We start from the raw sequence: 17,602 nt of genomic DNA, 5'->3' as shown, positions 1-17,602 counted from the left end.
CCTCAGCTCTGATTGGATCTTTTTCATATTTTCTAGTTCTTTGAGGTTCTCATTGTGTTCCTCTACTATCTTCCCACATTCAGTGAGCATTCTTATTACTATTGCTTCGAGTTCTTTTATCAGGTAAATTATTTATCTCTCTTTCGATAGGGTTTTTTTCCCTGAGGTTTTATCTTGTTATTTCAGTTGGAACGTGTGTGTTTTTCTTCTAATTTGTTTGGTCTTTTCTGTTTGTCTCTATGAGATTAGGCAAACATTTACCTATTCCAGAGTCTAAATGTGTGTCCTTGTGTGGGAGCATCTCTATGTGGTCTGCCTGTGACCAGTGGCATTGGTGGGAGAGCTGGATCTAAAGTGAGCACAGGCCATGTCTTCTCCCTAGGTGAGCTGGCAGCTGCTGTTTTGGTGGGAGATCGGGCTGGAGTCAGAGGGACTAGAGCCAGAGTTAGGTGTGAGCTGAGGCTTCTTCTAGGCTCAATGGCAATTGGTGACCTGTTGGGGGTCGGGCTAAGGCCCAAGGGGCTGGAGACACACTTCTGAGTTGCCATCACTTTCTCCCTATGCATGTGATGGCTGTCTCTGCCTTAGCAGGGACCAGTGCCAGAGCAGGAGGGGATGGAGCAGGAGGCTTTTGGCATGCACTGAGGTAGTCCTGGTAGACCGGCCAGAGCATCAAGCAGAATCCAATCTGCTGTCTCTGTTGAGACTGAAAGCAATCAAATCAAATGTGTACACGCTCTTGAAGAATGGAGTCTTGGTTTCTTACAGCCCTCTGGTAAGTCCCACTGGTTTTCAAACTAGCCAAGGGGGCTCGTCTTCCCAGTGCCAGTCCTCAGACCTGGGGTGCCTAATATGGGTCTTGTACCCCTCGCTCTTTAAGGAGGATCCCTGAGCCTGTTTATACTACTCTGGGTCACCTGCTAGGGGTGTGGGTCCTGAATGGATTGCTTCTCCTGCCCACCTACTAGGCTCTGTGAGGTTCTTTCTTGATAGCTTGGGTTGTAGAGAGCCATTCTGCTACTCTTCAAGTTGTTTGCAGTGAGAGTTACTCTATATGTAGTGGTAGTTTTGATGTCTTCATGGAAGAAGGTGAGTTCAAGGTCCTCCGACTCTGGCTTTTGATCCCCCTCCCGAGTATCCTTACTTTGAAATCTTTATTATTTCACACACACCAAAATATGCAAGAAGCCTTAAACTAGAGACACAGATTTTAATTAGCTCCAATGATTATAGCAATTCTCTCCACACCCCTAGAATCAATAAATTCTGATACAACCATGGCGGATCACTCATAATCAATATTCTTCAGAATATGGATAGTCAGGGTGATCAGCAATGCTGAAAGAGAAGGAGGGAGATTAATTTTATTAACTCTGTCTCACATTTGTCAAGGAGAATGTTCCTCTGTGGATGCAGTTAGGATGCACTAAAGCTCTAAATTTACAACCAACTCATTTACAGCATACATACATGCAGGCTCCCGGTCCATATGTCAACTGCATCTTCATATCCAGTTCCCACATTCACATGCAACATAAAAGCCACAGTGATATCTACCTTGGTTGGAATTACAATTTCTAAGAAGGTCTAAGAACTATAGATGAAATGCTAAGGTCACTTCAGCCCCAGGTAGAACATTTGGCCCTGGATGATGACAATAATCACAGTAAGAATTTTGCTGATCTTTTTCACACATCCATCCAGCACATAAACATGGTGCACCCCCCAAAATAGAGGGTGCTCTGTTAAGAAACTTCTAATCTTTTGAGATATCATGTACACATAAGTAACTATACCAATAAACAGGGATTACTATTTTCTTAATTTATAGTGTATTAAAACACTGGTTAACAAGGAATTAGTGTTACTGCTGTTTTCCTTGTTTTCCATGTTTCTACTTCTCTTTCTAAGTTTGTCTTTTTCAATTCAATTCATTAAACAGTGCATTCTGAGCAATTTCATGTGCCGGGAGCCATGCTGTTTTCCTAAGTCCACAAATATGAGTAAGTCTAAGCATTCACAGCCTAATAAGGAGAACACAGGATACTTCAAAGATTTGAGTACAGAAAAGTAACTTTCCACCTTTTTTTCATTTATAATATCCTTTCTCAGAATCATGATATAGCTTTACAAACAAGAGAAAGAGTTTTGACATCTTTCATTTGAAACTAGATCTTTATCAATAATTTGTATTCCCTTCTCTCTAAATTCCCTTCCAAATTTCTCTGTTTGATTAGTCTTCTTTCTCTTCAGTCCTGATATCCTCCTGCAGTAACTGAACATGGAATTCTATGTTTGTGAATTAAGTCAAAGTCGAAGAGGTACGGGCTCCCCAGGGGGTGGACTCCTGATGCACAAAGGCAACACTGAGGTAAGTCTTAAATCAAGACACCAGAGAGACCCACACGATCTTATCTGGATGTATCCTGCTAAGCACACAGCAGTCACTCACTGGAGGGCCAGTTAAATTCATGATCTAATTGTAATTCAGTTTGGTGAGATTACAAGGATGAGGAAATGGAGTTATAACAGGGAAAAAGGTCCAGTGAAGAGATAAATTTGGAAGAAATGGATGATGTCTTGGGAAAGAAATGCACATTAGGGAGAAAAGCCACCAGACATTTAGGGGAGGGGATGGAAGCATGCCCCACTGTGCCTTCACAACACGGACGCACATTGGCCTTTATGGGCTCCTCCTCCATTAAAATATTAACATGATATTTTACAATTGTGTTAGGATAAAAATGAATGTATCCAGGCTGGATTCACTGTTACATAGTCATTACTAATACAAATCATTTCCCCCTGATTTAAAAAAAAATAAAGGTGAAACATTTTCCTAGGTCCCTAAAAGAATAGTGGGCTGTAGGCACTGTGCCTTCTGTATCTAATGGGTACGTCAGCTCTGAGAGGAAGTACACCAGGCACAGAGATGAGGGGCATAAAGTAGTGAATTCACCACAATGTGAACTTTGGTGATTTTACTTATGAGTTGTCCTGGGCCCTGCTCACATTTCTGTTAGGTCAGAGACTGAGCCCTGGAAGAAACCTCTGGTCTGAGGTCTACAGGAAGCCCTGGTTTACTCCTACACTGGAAACCAGGCCTGCCTTCCTGGTTAGGGAAGCTCAGTTTCTCTGCTGACCTACATGCTACAGAAAACAATGTGTCTGGACCTCCCTCCCACCCTCCCCATCCCACCCATCTAGGTCATCACAGAACACTGAAGTGAGCTCCCTGTGCTATACAGCGTGTTCCCACTAGCTGTCTAGTTTACACATGGTAGTGTATATATGTCAATCGAAATCTCCCAATTCACCCCACCCCTCCACCCCCCACCCCCATGTCCACAAGTCTGTTCTCTACATCTGCGTCTCTATTCCTACCCTGCAAATAGGTTCATCTGTAAGGGGATATATGTATACATATAGCTGATTCACTTCTTTGTACAGCAGAAACTAATGCAATGTTGTGAAGCAATTATACTCCAATAAAAAAAAAAGAAAACAATGTGTGTGAAATATATACAAGTCACTTACAAGAGTAAATCATAATACCGTACATTACTGTTGAGGCCATCAATTGCTTTCATGTCTTCTGGAGTTAATTCAAAATCGAGAACCTGGAAGGAAGGGAAGAATCACATTAACCTCTCCCCCAAGGAGTTGGCCTCCCCCTGGGAACTGGAGGACTTTCCAGCTGGATGGAGGCAAGAAGAGAGTACAGGGAAGACTTGCCTGTCCTCAGCTTTCAAGTGAACCAGCCTGGGAACACTTCTGCGGGATCCTCCACCTCTCTTTCCCACTCCCTCTCCTTTTCTGCTCCGTTTCACACACACACACACACACACACACACACACACACACACACACACAGCTTGCAAGGCAACAATCCCAAATCTTTCTAAGTGAATGACTTGTGACAGAAAACAAACATACAAAAATCTTTTTCCAAACAAAGGGGCAGTTGGACAACCTGGACAAAATACTCGTACTTGACCAAACATTACACTGATTTTTCCTTCCCAGCACCCCTAAGTATGACACAGCTTTGAGCTTAAGCAAATATTGGAAGGAGAACCCCCTGCAGTGAAAACCTATCCGAGAAGCCCATATCAAACTTACTCATTCTCTATGAATAAATTGAACAAAAAAGATTATGTAAATGCCTTTGTAGAGAAAGTTATGAAATGTATTTAAAATATTAAAGAACACCTAAATAATTAGAAATTCATATCATAGTCATGGAATGGAGATCTCAATCTTGAAAAGAAATCAGTGTTCTCTAAAGTGATCTAGTGTTTCAATGCAACATGAACCAAAGATATAAAGATTTTTTCTTTTGTAGAAGTTGGTAAAGTGATACTAAATTTTGTATAAAAGAACAGCTAGTCAAGAGCAGCCAAGACATCCTTAAAGAAGAAAAATGTACCATTCTTTAAAGCAAGACTTATTTTCCACTACAATAAGACAGTGCAGCAAAGTAAATAGCTAACTAGAAGAAAGAGGCCAGAAATGTACTTATGGACACTTGATACATGACAGAGTTGACAATGAAAATCTGTGGGAAAATATGGACATTTAGGTTTCTATTTAAGTATATATATGTATATATATATATATATATATATATATATATATATATATATATATGTATCCATTTTCATGTCATATTAGAAAATCCGTTCCAGGTGTATTACAGGGCTAAATTTAAATGGAAGACAAAAACAAATTTTCAGGGTAATATTTCCTTGCCCCTTGAATTGGCCTGACCTCTAACTTGCACTGGACAATGAAATTTGCCAGAAGAAGTGGTGAGTCAGTTCTGAGCCTAGACATGACAAGGATTTTTTTTCCCACTCATTGCTTTGGTATTATACCACTGTGCTGAGATGAAGACCAGGTTAGTGGCCACAGTCTAGCCGACTCTACATGAAAAACCGTATGGAGAAGAGGGCTGGCTCCTCTGACAACAGCCAAATCCACCTGCTAAAGCGGCACTGCCTAGCTGCTCTGCATTTGACTGCCAAGACGTGAGACGGCCCAGCCAAGGAGAGAATAGCTTAGATGAGTGCAGGCTAATTGTCATACCACAGAATCATGAGATGCATAAATGATTTCTGCATTAAACCCCTTAATGGGGGCGAGTTTGCTGTACAGTTATGGATAACAGTATAATAATCATCTCATACATATAAATCAAGAGACAACCTAATAAAAATGGACAAAGTCTTGCACAGGAACTCCACAAAGGCAGAAACTCAGGGAGATTAGAAGTATGAAAATGAAACTATGTTACTATTCAGAGGAATGCAAAATAAAACCATGATGACATGGAGGTTGAAGATCACTGCTGTAATCTGTGTGCTCCCCAAATTCGTATGTTGGAAAACTCACTTCTACTGTAATGATATTAGAAAGTGGGACCTTGGAGTGGTGGTTAGGTCATGATGGTGAAAGCTTCATGAATGAGATTTAAATAATATCATATATCATATAAGAGACTCTGAGAGCTCCGTTGCCCCCCACTACATTAAGACACAAGGAGAAGCCTGTGACCTGGAAGAGGGCCCTCACGTGACCACACAGGCATCCTGATCTCAGACCTCCAGCTTTCAGAACAGTGAGAAACAAATTTCAGTTGTTTCTAAAACACCCAATATCTGTGGTATTTTGTTATAGCAGCCCAACTGTCTAAGAAAATCACAATTCAATTTTGTCAACTGAGAATAAAGAAAATAAGATATCACTTGCAGGGTGACAGAATAAATTGCAGATGTAATGCTGGAACTAAAATCTCCATTTTCTGTCCAATCTTAATCCTATCCAGCCATGCCACCTCTCCTGTTGCCACAGTAGGAGGAGAAAACCATTAGGAATATACATAAGTCATACATGCACGATAAATAACAGGTAAATTATCTTGGCCCAAAGATAGTCTTGAGAGCTGGACAAAGAATGACCCTTGTGAAGGATATTATTTAGACCCCCTGTGCCCACAGCCCCACTCATCACCTGTATGTTCTCTTTGATCCGCTTCTTATTGTAACTCTTGGCCAGGACCACAACCCCACGTTGCATCTGGTAGCGAAGGGCAATCAGTGCTGGGGTTTGCTTGTGCTTTTTTGCAATGGCACAAAGAACTGGGTCCTCCAAGAGAACTGGGTAGCTCGGGTTCACCCTGGAAGGAAATTCAGAAATGCTGAAGATCTGAGACTGAGTATTCAGTTTGTTAAGAGTCTTCCCAAACAGACCAAGTAGGTCCACTCTAGACCACTGCTTCTCAAAATGTGGTCCATGGACCAACAGCATCAGTATCACCTGGGACCTTGTTAGAAATGCAAATTCCATGGCTTAACTGCAGACAAACTGAATCAGAAACTCAATTGTGGCACCTGGCAATCTGTGTTTACAAAGCTCTCCAGATCATTTGGATGCATGATTGAGTTGAGATCAATGCTTCCACAATCATGGATTTTTTCTATTTTACATCTCAGTGGCTGTTTTATTCTCCAATCACAGCCCCAAAGTAAGTACAAGACATGAAAGGAGAAAGAGAAGGAAAAGACTGGGATATTTTTTAGTTTAATTTTCTCAGGTATTGATAAAAATTGAGTAGTCTCAAAATGAGAACTATTCATTTCATCATTACTTACAGTGTGCAATACTTCTACAGATGTTTACAAAAATGGTTCAAATTGTAATTTTTTGGATCATGATAGACCTGGGAGTTATATGTTATTATCCTGATTTTATACATAAGGTAAGTGAAGCCTGGAGAGTCTATTACTAGTAATGTGTTCCTTAGGTAATAAATAAGTAAATCATGACTTAAGCTTATGTCTTAGGTCTTAACTGGGGGATTATATATAGATTTTAATACAGACACGTGTTATTGATCAATCTACAACAAGATACATATAATATAAGAAAATTGGCTGGGTTATGGGAAGACAAAAGAGAAGGATTCCTTCCATTCCTCCCTTCTCTCCCTCAAGCAAGTTGAGAGTTATCTCCAGAGCACTGAGTACGGTATGACTAAAAATATTTCATCAAAAACGGAATTTTAGGTAAACTCTCCATTGTCTTCATTAGGGTTCATTACCAATCTTTTAATCGTTGGGATCCCAGAGCACCATAGGCAACAAGAACAATATCATTTGACTTGCAGAAGTCCAACAGTTTGCTCTGATTGAGATAAGGATGACATTCCACCTGTAGAAGACCAACAAAGAAGAGTTTCAGATTATATGAAATGGTAATGTAAATATAACAGAGAAATGTTAGAAGTTAAAAAAATCTAGGGCTTCCCTGGTGGTGCAGTGGTTGAGAGTCCGCCTGCTGATGCAGGGGACACGGGTTCGTGCCCCGGTCCGGGTTGATCCCACATGCCACGGAGCAGCTGGGCCCGTGAGCCATGGCTGCTGGACCTGCGCGTCCGGAGCCTGTGCTCCGCAACGGGAGAGGCCACAACAGTGAGAGGTCCGCGTACCACACACACAAAAAAAAAACTAAAGAAAAAGACTGTGTAATATTAAATTTAAACTGGAAGCATCAACATCAAGTAATGATTTTTTTAAAATACATTTTATATCTCTGTCCCTAAAAAGGTAAAAAATAATGACATTCCTGAGAACAAGCAACTCTAGGGACCAGATCTCAATTACTAAATACACTACCAGGAGACACGCCTAATTCCAGATCTGAGACAGAAAAACAACTGTTTGAGTCTTGGACATCAAATTTTGCAAAGAATTTGCTCCAAGACTCATGAAGAAATGTCTGAAGCACTAAAAGAACCAATTTGATGGGGATCCCACTGGTGACATTTGGTTAGATTTGAGCCTCAAAAGGAATAATGAATAAAAGCAAATGTAACACTGGGAGTAAATAAAAATCCCTGAGTCCCAAGTGATGAGAGAGAGAGAAAGAACAAAAATATTTGCCTCCACTGATGGTGATTATTACAATAAATCTTTCTCAGAAACTGAGAACTAAGGGGAAGGAGTAAAGTTTGTATCCTGTCTTATAGGAATAAGGTATTTTATGCTGACTTAATGACAGAATTTTATTTTTGCAATAAAATGTCAGGTAAGAAGATCAAAAAGAGTATTTAAGTTGAAAATATTGAAAAACATCCCAATGAAATAACTAATTCAGGTGAAAGTCGTTGATGGATTCTCAGCCATTATGTGAAAATCTGGGGAGAATCTAACTTCCCCAGATGACTAGGTAATTTCAATAGGGAAAATACACATTTCCAAACAAAAAATCTAGCTACCACTAGCTTTACCAGGAGAACAAAAGTGCCATCATTCACAGTGGGACAACCTGTCATCACGTGCTTCCTACTGGGATGCATTTGAAGGTCACAGCATGCAAAGGACGTGTTCTTGTCAAAATGTTTAACCTTAAGGTAGTAAGGAGTTCAGATCTATCTACTCATTTACAGGGACTGAGAATAGAGAAACAAATTAACTAACATCACAAGATGATAGTCTGATAAATCTATTATATTTGTCAAAAACCTGTCTGGATATCATGGTTACAAAAATGATTGAGTGACCACCATGCTAAGTTAAAAGAGCTTGAAAAACATGTCTCAAAGTGACATGTGAATTACAATGAGATTCAAGTCAACAAAATATTACATACATAAATATATATACATATATATATATATATATATATATATATATATATATATACATCTGGCAATGTGGCAAAATGTGAAAAATTTTGCCTACAAGAGGGAAAATGGATGTTCTCTATCATACCCTTAACTTTGCTAATATCTGAAAATTTTCACAATGAAAACTTGGAGGCAAAATTAATGCTAAAATCACATTAATTTTTAAACTTTTTTTTTTTTTTTTTTTTTTGTGGTACGCGGGCCTCTCACTGTTGTGGCCTCTCCTGTTGTGGAGCACAGGCTCCAGACGCGCAGGCTCAGCGGCCACGGCTCACGGGTCCAGCCGCTCTGCAGCATGTGGGATCTTCCTGGACTGGGGCACGAACCCGTGTCCCCTGCATCGGCAGGAGGACTCTCAACCACTGCGCCACCAGGGAAGCCCCAATTTTTAAACTTTTATAATTGAAAATGTTGATGCTGTATATAGATATATATAAATCTTGAATTTTACAAGCTACTTTTTCTGTAGAAGACTCTTACTCCTTGACTTCAGGTTGTACTTGTGGACATTACATTATATGAAATACAACAGTCACAGAAAAACAAATATTAATATCTAAAATGGTCAGACGGGAGCAAGGAGAAATCGGAAGTTTCTAAACATGGGTGTGAAGTCTATTACTCAAGATGAATAAATTCTAGAGATATGCTGTACGGCGTTGTCCCTGCAGTTAACAATATTGTATTACATTGTATTGTATAGTATTGTATACTTAAAATTTAAGAGGACGAATCTCTTATTAAGTTTCCTCACCACAAAAAAGTAAAAATACAACAAAAAATATACGAGCACAGGATCAAACAGAGAAAAAATGTGTTTAAACATTTAATTTTAAGGTAGAAATCAATGGGAGAACCATACCAAGACCGAGTAAATCACAAGGTCTGCTCTAATTCCTGAGTGACTATTTCATCTACTGTTAGTATCACCATAAGACGTTAACTTCACCCTCTAACCTGGATGAATTTCATAGTCTCCAGCAAATTTTTCTGTACTATGTTTCCTGTTGAAGATCTCTAAAAGCAGAGACACTAAGACTAAGGACTCAGGCATCTGAGCCCCACACAAACTCTTAAAACCTCAAAGAGATCTCATTTTCACTCTTTATTTGCTTCTCATTCCATGTTTTCATGGCCTTCCTACCTGTACACAGTTCCCTCCAAGGCACTTTCACCATCCAATTTCTGGTCATCCTTTACAGCTCAGGGAAATGCCACCTTTCTCTAAGTTCTGGGTAACTATTCTAACTCTCTTTTATCTCCTTTACCTTCCCTAAATTCCTACCCACAATTTAGCAGGAAGCCCTCCCCATCTTTTCCACCAAGACTTAATCACACAGAGATACCATTCTGGGTTCTATTCATGCCCTTCCAGACAGAGGCTCTGCTCTCTAGAATCTTCTGTCCCACAAAGGTAGGATGAATAGGAGCGGAAGACAAATAGACATCTGGCTCTACTGCAGGAAGGAGGTTATGAAGAGCAGAAAGGAGAGGAGATGGAGGCTGCTCACCTGGTTGCAGACTGGCTTGTACTTGAGCCCCGGCTTGTTCAGGATCTTCTCCAGCTGTTTGCGGTTAAAGTTGGACACCCCGATGGACTTGGCCAGTCCTGCGTCCTTACACTTCTCCAGGGCCTGGGGGGGAAGGGGTAGTGAACATGATTTGCAATGGGCTATAGAGCAAGAATAAATGCTGAAAAAATGCTAACAGGGTCAACTGTCAAGAATTAGCATGGATTATCAAGAAGAAAAAAGGGGAAGAAGGTTGTGACACAAGAATAAGAATTACGGGACTTCCTGGTGGCGCAGTGGTTAAGAATCCGCCTGCCAATGCAGGGGACACGGGTTTAAGCCCTGGTCGGGGAAAATCCCACATGCTGCGGAGCAACTAAGCCTGTGCACCACAACTACTGAGCCTGCGCTCTACTGCGAGAGGCACAGAGCCTGCGAGCCACAACTACTGAAGCCCACGTGCCTACAGCCCATGCTCTGCAACAAGAGAAGCCACCACAATGAGAAGCCTGTGCACCGCAGTGAAGACCAAACGCAGCCATAAATAAATAAATAAATTTATAAAAAATAAAATAAGAATTACTGTCTCTTCCTTAGAAAAACTCAGAAGAAGATATATCACACTGAAGGAAAGAGATGCTTATCTTCATTGTCCCAAATTCTTCTCCGTTTCTCTCTGTGAACATTTCAGCAATGATTTCGTCCACACCACCCCAGCATAACAGCCCTTTAAAGTTCATGAACTGCTGAATCTGATGGTCCACAGCCCATTCTCACAGGTGGAAGAAATGAAGGGGGTTCCCCCTCTCCTGACTTCCTCCCCTGGGCTCTCTCCTCCACAGACTCACCTCCCACGTGCGACAGAGATCCACTGTGTCAAATATCATTTTTCCATTTTCATCTTTGGGAAAAAGTTCCTCCCCTGGCTGGAATAAAATAGAAGCAGTCATTTTAAAGATGTCACTAAATAATTTCCCCACACTTAACCAGGCTGCCAGGCACATCTAGGACCAGGACACTAAACATCCATGAGGTAAGTGTAGTAACATTCTAGATCTCTTACACTTACTATATGTTTTAATAAATAGAATTTTCCTAGGTCCCAAAGGGGGCTTAGAGTGACTTATGTAAAGAATGGCAATAAGTTACATGGCTTTATTTCCAGAAAAAAAGTGCAATCTTGACTTAAGCCTGACAATCCGATTTCCTTTTCCCTCTGAACATCTGATAGCCCTAGGGCAGGCACATGAATCAGCAAGGCTCTTTTTAGGTTAATATGGAATATGGAAGATCCAGACATGCTCTCAAATGTTAATGACCATGAGCCTTGAACTGATCAAGGTTAATTTGCCACCAAAGGAAAATGTTGAGGTAAAAATAAAGCAAACCAAGAGTACTACAAAGTTACGGGATAGAAAAAAAGGAGACATTTCTGAAGAGTACTGCAAATCCTTAAATCTATCCATGGCTGGGACTTCCCATCTACATAGTCCAATAAACTCTTTCGCATACGGTAGTTTGAGTAGGTTTCTGTAACTTCAGATCAAGAGTTCTACATAATGCAGTTCTTAATGGCTAAGTGCAGTCTACAAAACTCATTGTGAAGACAGCCAATGGTGTAGGCAAGGTCTCCCTAGTCCCTGTAAAGGATGCTAGGTTTAGACCCACCCAGAGAGAGCACCACCAACTCCGGTCAATTTGAAAGGGTGAAAGAGGAGATAAACTTATCATGTTCAAGTGTAAGGCAGCTTCATTGCTCACCACTGCTGCACCAAACTGTGTGTTCATGAAATCCCCAAGAGGCTCGGGACACTGTGTTGAACGCGTCTATTTTTATTTCCTCAAGTTTTTGAGGCAGAGGATGTGAGATTGTTGAACTCTTTTCTCTTGGAGGCATGGAAAGGAAATTAAGGATTCAAAGAAACCCAGTAAAAAGATAATCAGAAATTATGATTTTGGGAATTCTACTCTAGTGTAATCATCCCTACATCTTACTAAGAAAAATCTGAATTCAACCATCCATGCAAGTTGATAGATATTCTCACACAAGAAATAAAATTGATGTGATCACACAAATTGCAAACCTTCAGAGCCGCTGGAAAATGAATAATATAGAGATCAACATAATCCAGTTGAAGATTTTTCAGTGACTTTTCCAAGGATGGTTGAACGAACTCTGGTCGAAGGAAAGTGGACCAAAGCTGCAGAGGTTAAAGAATGGGAGCTATGTTAAATTAATGCCTTAGGTAATTTTGGTTTTCTTCTTTCACCTAAAAATTAGACAGTTTTCCTGATTAGAAACAGATGACCACAGAGGAAAATCACTCTGATTCTTTTTCAGTTCCATTTTTTATCTAACCAACCCAAGTAAACTTTATTATTTGATTGATTTTGTCATCAGTACATCATTCACAATAAAAAGAAATGATCCAAGAAATAAAAAGTATTATCAAACAATTACCGTACTCATCATCTGAATTATGTTTGATAGAGTTTAAAAGCAGTTCACAAACTTAATCTAATTCTATCAAAGAATCAGTCCTCTCAGGAATTAGTATCTGTTTGTTTACATAACTGTAGGAAAAGTGCTTTGAACATGTTAATATGAGCAGAACATAATTCAAGACACTTTTGCTAGATCTTGTGTAATATACAAACTGCCTCTCCTATTGCTCTCTCTCATTGATGGACGTAAGAACGGAGATTTAGAATTTGAAGAAATTTTAGAAAGTCCCCTAGATAAGAAAGGCTATAATCTGATCACAGTTCTGTCTGATTCATTAGCCCATATGAAATCACACAGCTCTGGTCTAGGATCAGAGAAGTAAAGTGACTTTACTTTAAAATTAAAATTTGAACACAGCAATTATGAGAATGCCATCATCACTCTCATTTTCTTTTTGGATACCAGATTTAATATACAGATATGTGTGAAAAAAGTTATACCAATAAGCACAGTTCACCAAACAACTACTCATCCTATTATATAATTGTCACCTGTGCACAATCATGTTGCACACATGTGCACACTCACACAACACACACAGCACCTTTGAAGTGTAGAATATGTCTTCTCTCTTCACAGTGCCATCTGCAATCTTGCTGCGAATGGCCTGTCCAACCTGCTCTTCATTTTGGTACAAATGAGCACAGTCAATATGGCGGAACCCAACATCAATAGCAAATTTGGTGACCTCCAGAGCTTCACTCTTAGGAACCTACATAAGCAACAAAGGTAGTAGTTGGATAGCCACAGGATTAAGAGATTGCTAAAACACAAGATTTGATCTTCCCAAGAATCAACTTTTCTTCATGCACTTGGTTAGTTCTGCAGGTGTGGTGAAGAACGTGTAACAGTTTCTCTCAATGTTCCTGGTAAGTAATCAAAGTTGGACATCCAGGAAGTCCTTCAATCCCAGGCAATCACTGGTTTATCACTGGCATTAGAGGTCCCCAAGACCACCTCCAGTTTCAGTGATTTTCTGGAGGAACTCATAAGACTGAGCATAAAGTTGTAGTCACGGATATGATTTATACAGTGAGATATTTTAAGCAAAGTCAACAAAGGTATAAGGTTCATGGTACAAAGCATCAAGAAACAAGATGAACGCTTCTAAGAGTCCTCTGTCTACCAGTGTAGCCACACAGAATACACCAAATAAAAACCGTATCTATTCACGGTGTACAAAGTGATGTTTTCATATAAGTATCTATTGTGATATGATTTACCACAATCAAGCTAGTTAACAGATTAATCACCTCACATAGCTAACTTTTGGGTGTGGTGAGAACACTTAAGATCTACTCTCTTAGCAAATCTCAAGAATATAACCCATTATTATTAACTATAATCACCATGTTGTACATTAGGTCTCAAGAACTTATTCATCTTATAACTGAAAGTTTGTACCCTTTGACCAATATCTTTACATTTTTCCCAGCCATGGCCCTAGCTTCTGGTCACCATGCCTCTATGCTTCTATGAGTTTGATTCTTCTGCTTCTATGAGTTTGATTTTTTAAGATTCTACCCATAAAGAGATCATGCAGTATTTGTCTTTCTATGTCTGGCTTATCTCACTTAGCTTAATGTTCTCTGGGTTCATCCATGTTGTTGCAAATGGCGGGATAACTTCTTTTATAAGGCTGAATAATATTCTGTTTCTTTTTATGTGATTCAGAATCTTTTCTTTTTCAAGGAGGTAGATACTTGGTCTAACTGCCCTTTGTTGGGTCTAGTCCTGGTTTTCCTTAAATGTACGGGCATTCGGAGATGTACCCAGGAATGAACCAGTGAGCTTCAGGAATAACCTGGACCCTTACCTCCCCTCATCCCACTTTATGCTGCAAATTAAACATGTGCAGGGGCTTCCCTCATGGCACAATGGTTAAGAACCCGCCTGCCAACACAGGGGGACACGGGTTGGAGCCCTGATCTGGGAAGTTCCCACATGCTGCAGAGCAACTAAGCCTATGTACCACAACTACTGAACCTGCACTCTAGAGCCCGTGGGCCACAACTACTGAAGCCCACATGCCACAACTACTGAAGCCGGCATGCCACAACTACTGAAGCCAGCGCACCTAGAGCCCGTGCTCTGCAACAAGAGAAGCCACCACTCGCCACAACTAGAGAAAGCCCACGCAAAGCAAAGAAGACCCAATGCAGCCCAAAATTAATTAATTAATTAATTAAAAATAAATGAATAAACATGTCCTGTCTTCAATCTCCAAAGTGTCTCTGAATATTTCCTTCTGTTTTATAGATGAAAAAGGTGAGGCTCAAAGTTTAAGGACCAGTTCTTTGTCATACAACTATGTACTCCAAAGACAAGATGGACAGCAAACTTTCTGGCTTCCAGTCTAGCAAATTGTCCATTTTGCCCCTCTTATACCCAAGCACTGAAGATTATAGTTTAATAAAAAATATATTAAAAAAAAACAAGAATTGAAACCTTGCCCTATAAGACTGTAGCTTATCCTCTCAAGTGATATTATATATTCCATTAGAATAACTTTCCAAGCAGAAACAGAAAAACAAGGCAAAACACAGACGGAGCATTTCTCGTCTGGCACCTAGCAGGCACAACACAGTAGAAGAGCAGTTCTCTCCCATTATTTTTCATTCACCTCATCTTCAGGACCTTTTACCTCAAATACTTCTTTTTGGAAAGAGGAAAGAGTTCTTGAATGAATGAAACATACAGAGAAACCACACCATTGCAATCACCCTCAAAGCAAAGCAGCTGACAGTCAGTGTTCTCGATGGCTGAGTTTCACCTCTTCTGCCAAGCTGGGAAAGAGACAGACACTGGAGGGAAACCCAGAATAATCGGTAGGTGACCACAGCTTCAGACGCTGACGCTGAGGGAAGCCTGAATGTTTTCTCCCCTTTCATAGGGGTTGGTTCTAGCCTGGTTAGTAGAACCAAGTGACCCTCCCAGAGTCGCACAGTAACTCAATAATTTGACAACCTAAGTCCACTTCTACTCATGTTACATCCATTTTCTTTTCTAACCCTAACCCCAGCCCACAACTGTTACCTCCTCAGGGGCATAGGTTCCAAATCCCAGAATGGGAATGAAGTGGCCATCATTAAGTTCCAGACACTGGCATTTGGGGTCCATTGCCTGTTGCTCCTCTGACTAAGCAGACTCTGACTTTTTCTTCTGCCCTCACAGGCTATGAATAACAGGAAGGTAACACCCCACTGTACTGTCCAATGTTAGCAGAAATATTGCGGGAGGAGCATGATTAAATCAGTAGCCATGGAGTAAGGAATATTTGAAGGCAATTAACTTGTTTGGGTTTTTTAACAGAATAATATTAAGTATTGTATAATGATAAATCACTAATTGCTTGGAAATATTTTACCTCATATTTTTAATAAGTAAATTTATAATTCTGGATCCACTTACATTACTGTAAATTATTGCATGGGATTTGCTGAACAATTATTGACCATATGTTAAGACTAGAAACCTCCACATACCAATCTTTTTTGTTTTTCTAATTATGAAGCACAACCTTGACCAAACATCAATTGAAACAATTAACTATATTACAGCACACACACAATCACACAACTTAAAGGAGTGACTAATAAGCATTTTTCAAAATGTTAGCCCTTAATAAAGAATGAAAACTTCAAATGACAATAAATTTGCCTTTTGACATTTCCCACCAGGAAAATTATTTTGCTTACAGATGGGGGTGAAATCCTGAAAAAGATACCAAAATCAGACATTCTAGCAGAGTGCTTACGGGAGGTTAATTATTAATAGTTTTTACTGTGTGCTGTATGCAAGCAGAATCTTTGTTCATACCTTTTACCTAGTTAGAGAACTTCTGAAAATTGTCATGATGTAAATGATACTTCATATAATTTATTATCTTGCTCAACATTATTCATAAAAGAAAAACCTGTAAACAAGTTAAATTATAATAAAATTGGGAGGAGCTAGGGAAATTGTGAAACATTGATACAAGGGAATGTTGTGAAGCCAATTAAAATTTAACATGTAGATTAATGGCAGCTAAATGGTGAGGTAGGGAGTGCTGAATTCTCCCATGGAAACATACGGAAAAAAACAGAATCTTGCTATAAAACTTCATAGTCGTTCTGGAAAACAGTCAAACAAAAACCTAGAGCAACAAAGTGAACACCCAATTAGGAAAAATCCAGAACAGAGTGGTAGGACATTTCATGGTGTTTTTACTCACCTGTACCCTCCTCCTGCCTGGTGCATTGCAGTCTTGATCTGTAAAGAACAGCAGCTCAGCTCCCAGTCACATCCCTCAGACCAGAATGATCACAGAAAACCTTATTTGCAATGTCACAACCTATTTGGGGCTGTCTAAACACTGGTGTCTGTTTCACCTAACCCTAAGCTTAAACTGAAAAGCAGCTGGAATGGTTCATTACAGCTGCAGGGGGATTATATATGCACAGACGCCAGGGAAAAGGGATTAAGGGAGGAGACATAGCACAGACCACATAAAACCCTAAGTAGAACTGGGGTGTGGATTTGGGGGATAGTAAGGCATTCATGTATTCAGGAGAATCAAAAAGCCACACAGATACCAGGCAAGATGCAGAGTCAGAAAAGAACTGAGTAGCCCTTTAACTTTCCTGTTGGGCTGATCCCAGGACTAGGAGCATGCCAAGCTAATTAGTGAAGGACAGTCATGGCATGGAACATATCTGCAATGAGTGGGTATTTGCTTGTTGTTTCAGGTGCCCAATCGTAAACACACACACAGAGACACATACACACACACACACACACACACACACACACACACATGGCATACGAGAGAGGAAGGAAGGAAGGAAAGAAAGAAAGAAAGAAAGGAAGAAAGAAAGAAAGAAAAGAAGAAAGAAAGAAAGGAGGGGAAACATG

At 40.0% G+C, this 17,602-nt stretch overlaps 1 protein-coding gene across 1 annotated transcript; it reads right to left on the bottom strand.

Moving 5' to 3' along the window:
- Positions 1-1,196: 1,196 nt before the first annotated feature.
- Positions 1,197-15,826, bottom strand: LOC307049482 (dihydrodiol dehydrogenase 3; the record flags this gene model as incomplete). The annotated part of the gene is made up of 9 exons (XM_079699058.1): positions 1,197-1,338; positions 3,538-3,620; positions 6,013-6,178; positions 7,103-7,212; positions 10,201-10,323; positions 11,049-11,126; positions 12,285-12,401; positions 13,251-13,418; positions 15,743-15,826. The coding sequence occupies 9 exons, from the start codon at positions 15,824-15,826 to the stop codon at positions 1,296-1,298; spliced, it is 972 nt and encodes a 323-aa protein (XP_079555184.1). The 3' UTR covers positions 1,197-1,295.
- Positions 15,827-17,602: the final 1,776 nt, after the last annotated feature.

Source organism: Hyperoodon ampullatus (assembly GCF_949752795.1).
Source record: "Hyperoodon ampullatus genome assembly, chromosome: 3".
Taxonomy (NCBI): Eukaryota; Metazoa; Chordata; class Mammalia; order Artiodactyla; family Ziphiidae; genus Hyperoodon; species Hyperoodon ampullatus.
Note: the sequence above shows the minus strand (reverse complement) of the source record. Positions and strands in the feature narration are given on the sequence as shown.